We start from the raw sequence: 15945 nt of genomic DNA, 5'->3' as shown, positions 1-15945 counted from the left end.
GGTTTGTATTGTCCTCATTAGTTGTGAATTGAAACAAATAAAAAGCCCTTGCTTTGTTAAAGTTTTCTTTTGTTTTGGTGAGGGTGGAGTGTGTTTTTGGAGTTTTTTTCTTATTGCTTGAGACTGAGGTAAAATTTATCCACATCCAGGAGGAATGTGGATGAGGCCGATTGCTCCAAAGCAACCTGAGCTCTTTAAAAGTGGAAAAATAAACACGAGAAAAGGCAGAGTTCCTCCCAGCAGTGCCTGTGCCATGAAAAACATTTTTGTATTCACTCAGTCACTTGCTGCCTCAGAGAGTAACACCAGGGTCTGTGGAGTGTTTACATGGCCCTCATGGAAGGTGCCAGAGGAACCAGCACCTGTTGATGAATTAATCACCAAATTAACCAAAAGCAAATTATCTGCTTGGGTTGTCTGGCATGGTTGTGTTACCTGCAGCAATCCTTTCCCAGCACAGCCAGGCTTTGCTCTTTTGTGTTTTCCTGCTCTCTGCTGTTGTATTTATTGAGCTTTCCTCAATGACAAAATTGAATTAATTTTTTGATCCTAGTGACTATTGTTCAAAAACTGACTCTTGCTTTCAGGCTCTGGTCTCTGTTGTTCAGTAAGTCACTTGGATTGGTTGATTGGTTATTTGCTTTCTGTAAATCATATTTATGATCTAAAACTGAACAGAAAAAACCCAACCAGTTAAAGAGTGACCACAGCAGTTCCTGTTACAGTCCTTGGACTTTTAAAAAAACACCTGTTCTGGATAAAAGTCACACAGACTTGTTTTGAAGGTGGATTTTCTGTAGGCTCTATTTTTGCTGGCTCTGAAAAAGTTTTTTCTGAATAGAATGACTCGAAGGGAACATTCAGTTTTGGTGTAAGGTTTGTTTTTCTCCCTCTGAAATCTAGATAGATTGTGAGACAGAGCTATTCATTAAAAAATGCAATTCATGTGCAGTGAAATTTATTTAAAATATTTTGAGATACTGTAAAACAAACTCTGGACAGTTGAGGAAAGTCTGCTGCTGCAGGGTTTTTCTGGTGGGGGTTGTGTGTGTAATTCTGTTTTAGATCAATCTCTGCTTCAAGGCATATTTTTATTTTGAAAAGCTGCTGTAGAGAGATAACAGTTCACTCTGTGCAATGATTTTTCTTAGCAAATAGGTTAGTTGAAAAAATAAATCAATTAGTAAATTGTATGCAGGCAGATTGCTGCATCCTCATAGCTGTTTCAGGTTTATTACTGAAACTAAAAGCAGAGAAAAATTCTACCTGCTTTCTGGAAAGCAGAGAGGAAACAATCCCGCCAAAATGCCAAGTAAGCAGCTTTTCTAGCTACAATGCTGAGGTCAGGAGCCTGGGTTTTCTGAAGTCTTAATCTGCCCTAAAATTTCGGTCCATAACTGCCTTTGCATTCAGAGCTGAAACTTCTTTTTGGACAATGAGTAAGTGCAGGCCCTGAACTTGAGGGTCTGCAAAAGATATGTGACAGTCTGTGGTGGAGGATGTTTGGATGCTGCAGCTATCCTGTTCTTGCTTTTAAAGGGAAAAAAACCTTCTATCTTACCTGTTTACTTCTTTTCTGCTTTATGTGGGTCTTTCCCCCCAGTTAGGTTTTTCTTATGAAAAACCTTGTGCTTGAAGCCAGGGCAAGGCTCACCTGTGCTTATAAACCAGGGTCCAACCTGACCACTCTGCTTGGCCCCTCCTGGCCTTATGCTCCTCATTGTCTCCCAACTTTTCCTGTATCTTGTGCCCTTCTTTGCCAATCTTCCCCAGGTGGTTTCAGGACCTGCAGCAGTGATGTGTCATCAGGAGATGAGCTGCTCTCTTGGCAGTTTTTCAGCCCCAGTGGCATCATTAAAAGTCATTTGTCTCTGTATTGACTTGTCCTTGTCTAGGAAGTGCTCAGACACTTTTGCATTGGACCTGTGCTTTCTGTTCCAACCTTGTTGCCTCCTGTGCTGCCCTGCTAGCCAGGCTGCCATTTCACTGTGTCTTCTCTTGTACCCTGCCAGCTTTATCTGTCTCTGTTATTACTCTTTCTTTCATCATGCTTTGCCTGCATTTTCAGCGCCTTGTATCAAGCTCCTTCCTCTCCCTGCTGTGAGTCTGGCCTCGAACCTCCATTAACCCCTGCACCACTAACCCCCTCCTTGTTTGTCCCCCCATTGCTCAGAGCAGCCCTGGGGTGAGCCCAGAGAGCAGATTTCTGAAGCTCCCAGAGCACACAGGCATGGCAGGGGCAGGCACCAGCAGAGAGAGCACCGAGGACCCCCCTCACCTTTGCCCAGCCGTGCCCCCACACGTGGGCACTCCAGCTCAGAGGGCCGTGGAAGGTCTCCTCAGCTGAGAGAGGCCAGAAATGGCCAGCAGCAGGAGCAGAAGACAACCAGCCAGGGAAGGTCCAGGAGACATCTCAGCCTTGACCTGGAAAGAGAGACTGAGCACCATGCCTATGATCACAGCAACAGCTGGGAGCCACAGGAGAGGAGGAGAGCTGGCAGGGAGAAGGAGAGGAGACTTCTCAGTCCCGACCTGGACTTGGAGCATGGACTCAGAGAGGAAGCACAGCACAGCAAAAAGCCACCAAGGAAAGACAGAGAAAAGCACCTTCCCCTCCTTGAGATGGAACTGGAGGCAGAGCAGGAGACCTGGCATCAGGGTGGCAGACAGCACCCTGAGAAACACAGATCTCACCACCAGGGCCACTCGTCACACAGGATGGCACGGGATGAAAAGCTCTATGATGCTGAATCTAGAGATGACCATAGGAGGGGTGAGGCAAGAGCCTACAAAAGGGCAGGACACAGGAGACACTCCCCCTCCCCTCATGCTGTGAGCCAGGGGAAGGTTGGAGACAGCCAGCGAGACCCAGGTAACCGAGTGATGGGGAACGTGTGCCAATGTGTGGGGATGGACCTTTGTGGGCCCCATACTGGTGTCTGAGATATGTTTGCCTTCCTTGAAGATGCTTCTCTCCAGTATCTACCTGCAATGTGTACACAGGGAATCTTGCCCGGGTTTCTTCCTGATTTAGCAGGATTCTTCTTGTCCATTAATGTTCTTGCTCTATATCCTGATGTTCCATGGCATTGGAGAGGATGAACAAGAAGGTATTGTTGGAGGTGGTGCCTTTGGTATCCTTTCGTTTAAGAAAACAAATTTCTTCCCCTCACCAAAAAAAAACCACCACACCATCCCCAAAGAAAGACCCCCCAGAAAACTCCAGCCAACACCCAGCTTTTGTTTTTAAAATACATTTTGTGCAGTGGCCTCCTTGTACAGGAGAAGAAAAGGGAACAAACCCCTGAATGTTAGGTTATGGTTGTATTTTGTGGAGTTGAGATGCAGGACTGTAAGTGAGCACACTGCTTAAGCATGAAAAAACCCAGCAATTTTCATCCACTTCTTATTGAAAACCCTGCTGCAACTTAATTAATTTTGGGCAAAGTTCACTAGTGGCACTGGGCATCCAGCTGGGTTCTATTTGCAAGATTCTTGCCAAATTCTGTGCAAGTGGAATTTTCTGAGAAACGTGTACCTGTGTAGTTCTTGCTCAACAAGCTCTTGGCTTTAAAGATCCAGACCCATCATTCTACTTTTAAAGACACTGGGACAGTTATTCTTCTTCCTCATAATACAAACACTTTCCTTAGAGAAATGGAAGGTTTAGCTTTGAAATAACAGAACTCTATACTTAAAACAAGACTGAACATTATGTGAACTTTAAAAATGCTTACTTTTCTGTTTTCTCATTGAATTTTAAAATTCATTGGTCATGCCAAGGAAGAAATTGTCTGAAAACTCATGTCAGCCTGTCCTGGGTAACCCTTGGAGCCCATGCTGCTTCAGCAGTGTGTTCAGACTTTGCTGTGCTCATATCAAATGTTGGGCTGCTCTCTGCTGCCCAGTTTTGCCACTGTATCTGTATCAATGCAGAGAGTGACAAGTTATAATTCCTTTGCTAGCACTGCTGTCACCATAGGGACATGGTGCTTTAAGGGACATGGCCTGTTCTGCCCTGGAGTTGCATTTGTTGTCTGAGACAGGGTGTAGGAGGTACACTGTAATGATCTCTGGTTCTCTTGAATGGGGGGTTTGCAGGTGGCTGAGGAGATGGTGGGGATCTCCTTCCCAAAGGATGTGGAGAATGGTTGAGTTGATTGTTTTCTCTCAATTCTGCAGGCACTAATTTGAGGGGGAGGACACAAGGCCTGTATGATGCCCCCCGGATGGAACAGGAGCTGTCTGATGCAGAGATTGCTCGGAAGCTGCAGGAGGAAGAGCTCCTGGTAAGTAGAGAGGGTGCATTGCTCAACTCAAAGGAACTAAGGCAACCAGCACAGACAACTTTGCTTTGTAAACCTTTAATGTATAAGAGTGACTATAAGACCTAAGGTCTTGCTCCTGTGCCTTCTGCTAATTACCTTTGTCTTCCATACACACAAATATGGAGTGACAGCTGGCTTCCAACTAATAAGCCTTATTTTTTGAAATAAGCACCCCAAAATTAAAGTGCTGAAGCAAAGTGATATTAAATGGATGTTTCCAGGCAGATGAAGATGGCATGTAGTCAGTGTAAGCAGCTCACAAGGAGACAGGCCGTTGCCTGTCTTTGAGAGAGAAGGCAGCTGAGTGGGAAATGCATTGTGGTGTGGTCAGGCAGATACATGAGGGCAAAATTCAGCTGAAAAGTTGAAATGGCAGATTGGAGTTGGGTTATGAGGTAAGTATGGGGGTAGCTAAGTGTATTTGGAGAGGATGATGGTGTATTTGTATGGGCACATACTTGCCCTGCCCAGTAGGTTGATGAGTATGATTAATTCAGAGATGGTAATTTTTTGTCTCTGATTTTCCTTCCCCACCTTTTTCCCTCCCTCCAGGCTAATGAAGCAGATCAGAAGGCAGCTCAAGTAGCCCAAGATGAGGTGAGAAACAAGTCAAATACTTGTAGAATTCCTTTACTTGCAGAAGCTGCTAAACAGCCCTTGTTTTCTCTGACCCTCTAGCTGTTAATTTCTTTCCTTGTAGGGAAAGCCTGAGGCTCTAGTGGGAATTTCTCCCAGATGGGTTTTGTGTATGGGCTGGCCAAGCAGAGAGTTGCACTGCCTGTTGCAACCATGACAAAGGCAGGAAGTTCATGGTTCTGTAAGAGCATTTCTTGTAACTAAAACCCAAGGGGGACTATCCAAGATGCTGTGAGAAGAACCACTGACCCCCTTAAGGAGAAGGGATAGAGGGCAGAAATGTTCTGCAAATGCAGTTCTGGTAAATCAGCTATTGGACATGCTGCATGCTGCCAGTCTTAATTTTGCCCTGTCCCTTGATTTCTGATCACAGATGGATGAAATCCTGGATTTGTACCCTTCCCATTCAGCAGCTGTCCATGGGAAAGTTTTGAGTTATTCAAACCCACAAGAGCAGTAAAATTGTCTGACAGAGCCTGTGTTTCCTTTCTAGGAAATTGCTCGTCTCTTGATGGCTGAGGAGAAAAAGGCTTTAAGAAAAGAGAAAGAAAGAGAAAAGTCTTCCTTTGAAAGGAGGAGGCATGATCAAGATTGGAAGGTATGGCAGGCTTCAGGAGGCACCACAGATAAGGTGCTATAACATTTTTCCTATTTTCAGAGGGAGGTGAGTGTATGGTGGGAGCAAAAGGTGGTGATGCGTCTGAAGGGTCTTGCTGTCTGTTACTCAGCTGCTTCCCAAGCCTTTTGGAGCCACCTCCTTGCTTAGATGCTTTTGGCTTCAGCCTCAAGCAAAGTAGTCCTTGGGGCTCTGGCCTTGGAGGATGGCACTGGATGTCACAGCACCCTGTGGCCTCCCAGAAGCACTGTCAGTCCCTGGTGCAGGACCTTTCCTTTGCTGAAATCCTGACTGTGGCTTTAAAAGCAGTAGTTGGTTCTGTTTGTGTAAGGGCAATGCAGCTGCTTCAGTTGTCACTCTGCCTCATAACTGGCTGTGTAATGAAAGTTCTGAGTTTATCATGCCTGGTTGTGGTAGGAGTAACACCAGAGAGACTTGGCTGGCCAGGATGGAAGGGGATAGGAAACAAATTTTATGGTCAGCACTGGTGAGGTGCTAAAGGGGATGTGGTGTTAATCTTGGGGCCAGATGGAGGTAGCTCTGGTGTTTTCAGCCTCCTTCCTGAGTTTCAATGGTTGCAGGAACACAGCTGTCTGCAGCTGGTCCTTCCTGCTCAGCCCAGCCTTGTGCACTGTCACTACACCCAGACTGTGTTCAGCCCAGCTTCAGAACTGTCCCTTACTGCTGTCACGTTTTAGCACAGAAATTGAGTTTGTCTTGGCAAGGCTGGATTTTTACTGAAAATGAGTCCTGATGCTCATTGCCATTTGCATGTCTAGCTGTAGTTAATTTTGTGTGTAAACCAAGAACAAAAGGGCTGTGTGAATTTGTGGCAGTCCCAGTGTCCTGGCTGGTGCCTAGCAAGGCACACAGACGAGCTGATTTCCCTTCTTCCCATCAGCCTGATGCAAGTGAGTCCACGCGCTCAAGGCCAAGAGAAGGGCCTGAAACTCAGCGACACAGAAGTGACAGGCCTTCAAGGTGAGCTTGAACTGGCTGGCAAGAATGGGGAGTACAGCTGGGAAGCTGAGTCCTAGGGAGGAGGTGTGGGATCACCAACCTGACCCACCCCAGAGGGCACTCAGTGGAGAGCAGGGCGATAAGGGGCACGGAGCTCATGAGGTGTTGGTGACGTGCGTCACTCACTGTGCTCGTGGCACTTGTCCATCTTGGTCCCTGTGCCCAGTGCTGACAGAGATTGATGAGCTTGTGCAGTGACATTTGTTAAATGGCAGAGAAACATTGAGAGGGTTAAACAGCTTCTGGGGATGTGAAACTAAATGTCATCTCTGGGCAGGAAGGCGTAATCACCATGCATTTGCACAGCTGCTCCCTTGGTCCTTGCTCCCAGTTGAGCCCTGTGCACAGCTCCCATTGCTGCATTTGAACACCACCCTGCAAGCAAGAGCACTGTGCTTTGGGGTGTCTCATCCCAAACTGGGAATATGCTGTAGCCCAGTGCTGCTTTTGAATCCCTTGATACTCTGGCTTAATGCTCTTCATGAGGTACTAAACGCTGAAAGTGGCTTTGATTTCCATTCCAGAAACGAACCTAGAAATTCTTGTTGAACTTGCAAAAGAAACAACAAATGGAGCTGCAGGTGGAGATTGAGAGAGATCATATTAAAATACTCTGGGGGTAAAACTGCAAGCATTAACCACTTTAAAACACTGCCCTTTTGAGTAAAGTGTGCAATAAACTTCATAATGGAAACTATTTCCTGATAGCTGAAACCATTATTAAATGAAAGGTCCATGGCAAGCAGCACATACTCTGCTTTTCTCACTGCAGAAGCAGTGAGGAGCTGTTCTGCAGGTGGAAGGTCTGGGCCAGGCAAGGTTTGCATCAAACTGACAGTAACAGGCCAGACAGCTGAGATGTTGCTCTTGCTGCACTGTTGTGACTTTGAGTTATTTCCCAACACTCCTTTGACACTGTTCTTGGCAGGTCACAGCCTCTCCTCGATGAACACTCTCGGTATTACACGAGCCAGCCCAGCCCCTTGCGCCACCACCCCAGACCTGAGCACTCTCCTAAAGGTAGGGTCTGCCAGGGCTGCCCAGCACTTGGGTTGTTGTCAGCTCTCTTCCTCACACAAGGAGCCTGCAGGGGACAGTGATGGGAAGTGATGCAAATAAAGAAAGGGGAATAATGCCCCAGCAGGCAGATGATGCTGGGCAGTGTTTTGGTTGGACTTGCTGAGCATGTTGCAGGCTGTGAGACTGAAAAACTGAATTGGTTTGCCTGGAATTTGTCAAGGTGCTGTCTATATGTCTTCTCTGATCTCTTAATGATGAATGACTGTAAATCTAGGTAGCAAATGACCAAGAAGTGTCACAAAGACAACATTATGATGGATTTTAGGTGACTCACTGTTCTCAAACAATCCAATACAAGACAGAACCTCACCTGTCTGGTGAGCAGATGGGATGATCAGACAGAAACTTGTCCTGAGAGCAGGCTAGTTTTATTCCTGTAGCACCTCAGCACTGCTTTGTTGGTTTGTTTCCTGAAATCACTTGGCACAGAGCAGTGTGGGTAGGGTTGCCCCTGCAGTTGTTTTAAATCTGAATGCCCATTGTCTGAGTTATCTGTAGAGCCTCTGGGGAAGGAAGGGGGCAGCCTGAGTCTAACTCAGTGTCAGATTTCTTCCAACTCCACTAGTGAGACTTAAATGTGGAGGCTTTCCTTTCCAAAATTTAGTTTGGAAACTTGGGTTGTGTCTTCATCAAGCAAGCTGGAAAGTTGATGGCACTTTATAGGGTGTGTTTGCTTTAGTGAGACTGTGCAATGGGACTGCAGCACCATTCTCACCCTAGAAGAAAAGCACATGTCTGCCTGTCTCGTGGATCTGTCCTTCCTTTGCTTCAGTCATGTAACATATAGCTCCCATTTTGGCCTTTGACTTGACTAGTACCCTAGAAGTCAGACAGATGGACAGTAGGGCAGGCCAGGTAAAATATGTCTGCAGGCAATAATTTTTTCACCAGGATTTAGTCTCACAGACTGTTTCCTTTGTGTTTTGTTTTCCAGGTTCCCGTAGGAAGCAGTAAACTGTGCTAGCCTTTGCTTTGGTACTGACTCTTCTGTAGCAAACATTACTGGAATTGCCAGGCAACTTTCTTCTTCATCCCTGACCTGATGGGACACCCACCCTCCACTCCCAGGATCATCTCTTTAAGTCTTGTCATATTAAGGAAAATTGTTTGTTTCAATTTCTTACTCATCTGTGATGACTTGAGCAGTGCAGTATAATCTAGCTGCCACTGAGCTGTGCCAATCAACCAGCTGGCTCAACAGCTCCCTCATACATTCTTTTGAGGCTTTCTTTTTATTTTTAAGTTTGGCTGGAGCTCTGATGAATAGGACAAATTGAGATGCATGTACAATGGAGGAAAATTGAAAAGAAATTAGTTGGGTTATGGCAATGCAGCAGAACATCAGAAGTACAAGTCCTTTTTACATGAGGATAACTTAGCAAAGAGAGCTATAAGAGGAATTGGGTTTCTTCCTGTGTTGGATAGGACAGCTGAGCCAACCTGACAGTCATATGAGCTTGCAGGAAGGAGAGAGCCTTGTCAAACATATACCAGCAAAAGCCAAACCCTGAGACTGGTGAGGCAGAAATAGCCTATGAAACAGAATTTTTAAACTGCTGTATTTCTTTCTAGGGTTTCCAACATTCTGAATAGAGTGTATATAGGCATTTAGCTCTAGGATATAGGATAGAACAGTTAAAAGGAAATACAATTCCAACTGAAGTTAGACCTTGCGTGCATGACTTAGGATTTGCCAGGGAGTTCAAGAAGCTGTGAACTGTGGTTTGGGAAAACTCATACAAACAGATCTGTGTGTCTGAAGGGACCTCTGTGGTCACGTGCTTTGAGCTTCAGTGTGGTAAAAGCCAAGGAATTTCATTAAAGCCAAGTCAGATCTCATGTAACTCTTAGCTCAGTTGCTGATGCACTTGAGTAGAGTAACTTGTTTCTGAACTTGGATATGTCTTGTAAACATGGGGCTGCTGGAGAGAGGGCCATATGGGCATTGAGCATCAAAATCTACAGTTACAGGCAACCTGAGCCAGACACAGAGTGCTGATCAGTCCACACAATGTCTGTGCTGACTGCTTTTCCTCTCCACTGCTCCATCCAGCTCCAGTCAGGAATAAAAAAATCATTGCTGTCTAGGGCACAGCAGGGTCTGCAGGTTTGCTGTCTGTATATATTTTCCCATGCAGTGATTCTGTCCTGGCTTGTTTTCCCTCCACTCTTTGAAAACAATTTTTCTCTTGCACAAAAAGTAGCCTTTCCCCCTGGCCGCCTCTCATTTAAATTCTTTAGTCTTTTAAATAATTTTTTTGCCATTATTTTCAGGTGTATTTTTAAACTAGAAAGCTGAACATTTGGACACTGTCTTAGGGTGTATTCAGCCAGGGCAGGCTGGTTATCCATGGGCCAGCCCAGTTCATGGCAGAGAGCTTGGCTGCCTTGCCCCTGCAGCCCAGCCTTAGTGCCAGCACCAAGTCTGTCTCGCCACTCTCTGTTGTCTCTGGCAACTGCAGTTCTGGCTCTGCCTCTGCAGAGGAGGGGAGACCCCTGTGTCTAAGGCAGGAAACTTGTCCTCACCACTGATCTGCCTGGGAAAGGGGCCTTGGCAGCTCTCTGGAGCTTTGTGGTGAGGGAGCACCTCTAGGAAATAGGAAGAGAGCATGGCTGGCTGCTGTTCCTCTAGTGCACAGTTCATGCCCCAAGGCAGCTGTAAGACTTTAACCTTGGCTGTTCTTGGTCAGGATAATTACTGGGCCAAATCACTGGGAAGACAGGGCAACTCCTTTTTCACATAAGTTGCAGGGCAGGTTTAATACCACATAACAAGGCCATGTCTTGCCTTGACCAGTAACTCAGACTTCCATCTCCTACTCCCACTGGCCCATTGGCAGCAGTTCAGTACCTGTGAACAACCACATAACCCCAATGGATCCCTGCTCCAGGGGTACCCTAACCTAAAACCTTGCCATGTAGGACTTTGTGTATGGGCAGAATCCTGTTACCTGCATCCCTTGCTTCCACACTGTGGCTCATCTGCCTGCATGGGCTCCTAAGTGACTTGCAAGGTCTTGCTTGCTGCTGCTTCTCAGGAAATATCCCAGTCAGCAGCTGGATTTTACTGTCCTTGCCTTCTTCCCACTTCTCATTCTGTCTCTGTCCATTCAGAAGTGTTCATGTTCTTTAAAAGGATTCAGAAAAAAAACAACATAGATGCTATTTTTTTCTTTTTTATTTGATAACTTGGCCCAGTGTGGCAACCTCATCTACCAAGGTTTTATTTTGTATGGATTTATTTTTGTATTTAATGTAACAGTCAAAATTTCTACTGCTGAAAATGTAATTTTTTTTCCTGTGGGCTTTTTTCTTTCATTGCCATCAGAGTAATTACTGTTGTGAAATGGATGCCTGGTGGGTTTGTAAGAATTAATACTTCCTACAAACACCCTAGTCCAGGCACTGCTGCTTGTACCACCTGGTTCACTTGTGAAAACTGGATGGAGAAAAGTCCTGCCAAATCAGAAAGAGGTTGAGCTTTGTACTTGCTTGCAGAAAACTGGTGATTCTCTGCAGAAGGCATGGGGAAATCACCAGCTAGGAATTCAGCCCTCCATGGGCTCTGTATCTGGCTGTGATGGACTTTCTTGCACTGCAGTTGGCTGGTGTAGCTTTTGTCTTAACCTAGTCAGAGAAGTCATGAGCTCTGTGACATTTGAAGAACCTATTAATTCAGGAGGGATGCTTGGGAGTATCCAAGTTGTTGATGTCAATGGTAGTGAGTAGAAATGTGAGGGAAAACTCTGATAAATTTAGTTTGGAAGCTGGGTAGTCTGAAGAACACCTCTGTGCCTCCTCTGTGGAGCTGTAAACTCTCCTTAGTGGCCAGTCAAGCTCTCTGGCCAAGACACCAAGAGAAGGATCCCAGGAGCAATTGCTGCCTTCTGGATGCCTTTGAGGAGTGCTGAATGCTTTATGGGCTGTTTTGCTCTGTATCCTCCCTTAGCCCTCATTCTTTTTTCTTTCTGCCTGCCTTTATTCATTTGCTGTTCCTTGTGTTTCTCCTGTTTTATAACTCCATAGTCCTTGTGAAAAGGGAGTTCCTAAGGCATTGCTAGAAAAGGGAGAGAAATGCTAGGAATGGCAGCTGAGGAAAGCAGGCAATGAATGGGATAAGTTGTTTATCTCATGCAGGTTGGGGTCCTCATGCAGCCATGCAGGTTAGAGACCTCCTGAGGCAGAGGTTGCAACGGGACTTGCATCTTTAGTGACCACTTTTGGAAAGGGTTTCCATGGTCCCACTGAAGTCAACAAGAGCTGAGATTATGGATGAACAAAGAGCCACTTTCCTTGGGGTCAGCAGCCACAGTTCTGCTGAGAATCAAGAAGATGCAGCTTGTGTAGGTGAGATGCAAAATCAGCACCTTGGACGTGTGTTCCGGGAAAGCGGCACAATGAAACTTAACCTTTAAAAAACCACTCAGCAATATTTCTTTTCTATGACAGAAAAATGTTTATGTACCTTGGTTTTTTTACTTGTTTACTCTTGCCAAGTTTCAGTAGCTTTGCCTATGGGTTTGCTCTGGATTTAGTAGCATGTTGGAGCCCTTGCTGGGAGCCCTGCCCAGGTTGCTTGGGTCCTGCATCCCTTTCTGACTCTGTGCATTAACAAGGCATCCAGCACCACGTGGAAAATTCACCTCCTTGAAATCCTGGCACTTCCTGACCTTCCTAGCAAGCTCATCTCAGCAGCAAGAGTTCTCCCCACCTCCTCACCTCTGTCCAAAGCACAATGGTCTGCAGAAGAGAGGTCGGTGACCTGGCGGGATCGTGCCTTACGCGCAGGGATGCTCGATGTCTTCAGCAGGCTGACCTGAGTCACCTTGCTGTGAAACTGTCTTAATGGGGACTGTGCAGATTCCTGCAGCAAGAAGCAGTTCTCGTCACAGGGATAGATCCAACAGGTTGATTTCATCTTTTTTTAAAGAACTTCATGAGTTTGAACTTGGTGGGGTGAGGAAATATCAGCTGTTAAGGGATAGATGAATTCTCATCATTGAATTTCTCCTCTTGGGGAAGAAGGATAGAAGTTACAGATGCTGCAGTCTGCTTCTCTCTCTATAAAAGGGATCTTGTATGTACAGTATTTTTATATCTCTGCATTCCCATCTATCAGGATTTGAATCAGGATTGATAACATTCTCTACTTATGGAAAAAAATAGGTTATTATTTTTACAGTGCTAGATGTCTGTTTGTTTATTTTGTGCCAAATTACAGCCACTGTTACATTCTAGTGTTTTCATTCAGTTTATTGCTGTTCATCAATGTGTATATTATATATTTTTATTATCAAGGTTTTTATTTTAATTCATATTATCCTGTATGCAAACTAACTGTGGATTGCTAATTTATATATGTATAAAGGGGAGCACTTGGAGACAGTGTGAGGATTCCCCTACTTAGTTTACACTCTTGTAACTGAGCACAGCCAGTCCATGAAACTCACTGTTTCCTTCAGAGAGCAATCTCCTGTGTTTGCAGGTGGCTCCTGCTGTCCCTCCTGGCAGCACTGGCACTGCAGGGCTGTGTGGGATGCAGCAGGAACTGGGGCACAGCTTCCACCACTGCCTGGTGGATGCCTGGGCTCAGGGCTGCCCTGTGCCAGGCAGGAATGCCCAGCAGGGTGGTGGTGGCTGAGCTTTGCTCTTTATCTGTCCCCAGCCAGTGCACACTTGGGTTTGCCCCACTCTCCCAAGGTGTTCAGGGCCTGGTTTTGCAGCTGCTTTGGGAGGTGGGAATGGGACATATCCCTTGCATGGAGCACACCATGGGTGTAGCTTGTCCTCTTTTTGTTGCAGAGGACAGGCACAAACCTGCAGAGATTCCAGTTTGCTGCACTCCAGCACATCTGTGGCTGTGCAGCACTGCTGGGGAGGGACTGGCTGTGCTGCACACAGGTGCCACTTGGACTGCCCTGCCCAGGACTGGCAGTGGGACATGGATATCGTGTTCAGGAGCTGCCCAAGCCTCTGTTCCTGGGCTGGAGATACTACCAGCCACCTCCTCCCCATCAGTAGCACAGGGCAAGGCTCAGCTGGGCAGTTTGGGCTCTTCAGGAGACTCCCAGAGAGGACAGTGGCACACACAAATGAGTATTTTCTACTTCATGGGAAACAAGTTCCACTGTATCAGTGTTCACTCTGAGTAGACTCCATGGTCTGTCTCCAGCTGCATCTGTGCACTGCAATATAGTTAATTGCCTCAGATAAATAACTGCAGTTGTCTCATTTAGCTCTTCAGGGTAAACTTTCAGCCTGTTGAATCTAAATATTAGCCATGCAATGAGGTGGATTAGTCAGAAGGCTTAAATTCCTCAGAGCTGCAAGTGTATCCTGCATTGTAACAGCTAATCCTTAAATATGAATTGCACACTGACAATAATCTGTCTATGCAAGCCTATTCTTGGTTTTATTTTGACTGTTCACTCTATAATTTACCAGGTTTGGCATAGAACTTCTGAATGACATTTAACCAAAGTATCATGTCTGTATGTGTGTGTATAGCATGTTTTGCTTCATACTCCTGAATTGTCATAGAATGTAAAGGGAACATTGCCTTGCCCCATTTTGTTCAATAAATTGCTGTATTTTGTTATTCACCAATTCCTTCTGTCCCTCTGTGCTTTTCTGGAAACCTGAGTGGGTTACACAGAAGCAGGGGAAAATAAGACCTTGTTCCACCCTTTATTCCTGGAACCTAGCTGCTTCTACCAACAATTATGTCCTTCCACTGTAATAGATGTAGCAAACAAACAAATTTGTATTTAATTTGATTATTTTGTTGACAGACAGATGGAAAAAAGGCTATGTAATATCTTGGAAAAGATCTGGACTGTTTCATTTCCTGAGACTGTGATACTGAAAAATAAAGCAGTATGATTATTTGCAAGGATAGGATGCTCTTTCTTATTCCATTAACATAACTTTTAAGTTTGCAAAAAGCCTGCTTGGAGATTCCCTCAAACAACACATACCTACAGTGGTGGGACTGAATGTAAGAAGGAGGAATGGCAAATGCCCTGGGACTGACTGCTGTCTTCAAAGGCACCAGCTGAGGATGCAGCCACATGCAGCTCAAACATGAGCAGACCTGATCCCACAAACTCAGTTTGTGACTGAGCATTCTGGAATGGAGAGGAGGTCACACAATATAAATTCTGGATCTTGCATCTGGAATGTAAACATTTCTTAAATTCTCATTTACTCATTTGTGTCTGCTTGCCAAGAATAAGCATTGCACAGGGGAGCGGGGAGCCCTTTGGCACCCCAGCACAGGGCTTTCCCTCTATGGGTCAGGGCCTTGGACTGCACAAGTGAGTGCTCTGACTCCAACAGAGCTCACTTTGGGGCTGGATCTGTGTCACAGCACCAGCCCAGTGCTTCCAAGTGCCTCGATGTCATCTTTACCTTCCACCAGCTGCATCTCAGAGTCCCTTGGGCATTACCAGTGAGTGGAAGGAGGAGTCAGCAAAACACACATGGCTGCCAGGGGAAGACCCTGGTTGTAAAAACAAGGCTCTTGGGAGTGCCAAGAGCTGTGCCAACTTACAACCTATTGCAGCCTTTTGTCTGCAGTGGCTGGGTCAGCCTGTTTTCTCTGAAAGGCTTCTTTCATGCCAGCCTTGGCACTTGTTGAAGCACTAGGCTGTGGTGGGAGCAGGGCCAGCTGGAGCCCTGAGAAACATCTTCCACCTGGTGCAGTGATGTGCACATGGAACTGGGTGTGGGGACCACGAAAAGAACACTGAAGAGCCCCTGGGGACTTTTTTTCTGTACCAGAAAACTTTGGTTTCTGAGTTTTCAAGTTGCATGCAGCTCCCAGGCTGTGGGTGTGCCATGGTGGGTGGATCTAGTGTGCCACTGGGGATGGATCAAGGCTTCCCATGTATCCTCCAGCTGTGAAAAAAGTTAAGCCAGTGGAGATTGCTGAAAGTCAGCATTGTTGGGTGCCCCCCAGCCTGACTGCCCCTTTGGCTGCTTCACACTGCCCTGCAAGGTGGGAGCTGCAGTCTCCTGTCTGTGTGCGTGTCCAGGTCCTCATTTCCCACCCAACTCCATGCTAGTAGGGGTTCCCTACCTGGAACCCGTGCTCCTTTTGTTCAGCAGGCAAATCACAGCTGCAGAGATGCAGAACTTAAGCCAGGTGAGGTATCTGAGGCACAAATGACTTGCTGTAGTACACATGGGAGGTATGCACTGTTCCCAGTTCATTTTCCAGAGACCTGGTGGGTTACAACGTGGCTGGAAGTGGAGAACATCCCC

At 46.1% G+C, this 15945-nt stretch overlaps 1 protein-coding gene across 2 annotated transcripts in view; it reads left to right on the top strand.

The window, feature by feature from the left end:
• CCDC50 (coiled-coil domain containing 50) overlaps window positions 1-14572 on the top strand; it is a 43196-nt gene extending 28624 nt beyond the window's left edge. Inside the window, exons 6-12 of one of the 2 annotated variants that reach the window (XM_058811938.1) lie at window positions 2174-2872; window positions 4183-4289; window positions 4881-4925; window positions 5458-5562; window positions 6482-6561; window positions 7529-7620; window positions 8615-14572. In XM_058811938.1, coding sequence (XP_058667921.1) covers window positions 2174-2872; window positions 4183-4289; window positions 4881-4925; window positions 5458-5562; window positions 6482-6561; window positions 7529-7620; window positions 8615-8634 — 1148 coding nt within the window. In that variant the 3' untranslated portion in view covers window positions 8635-14572. The remainder of the gene's footprint in view (window positions 1-2173; window positions 2873-4182; window positions 4290-4880; window positions 4926-5457; window positions 5563-6481; window positions 6562-7528; window positions 7621-8614) is intronic. The other variant, XM_058811939.1, reaches the window with a different exon arrangement.
• Window positions 14573-15945: the final 1373 nt, after the last annotated feature.

This window comes from Ammospiza caudacuta, chromosome 11 (genome assembly GCF_027887145.1).
Source record: "Ammospiza caudacuta isolate bAmmCau1 chromosome 11, bAmmCau1.pri, whole genome shotgun sequence".
Classification (NCBI taxonomy): domain Eukaryota; kingdom Metazoa; phylum Chordata; class Aves; order Passeriformes; family Passerellidae; genus Ammospiza; species Ammospiza caudacuta.
Note: the sequence above shows the minus strand (reverse complement) of the source record. Positions and strands in the feature narration are given on the sequence as shown.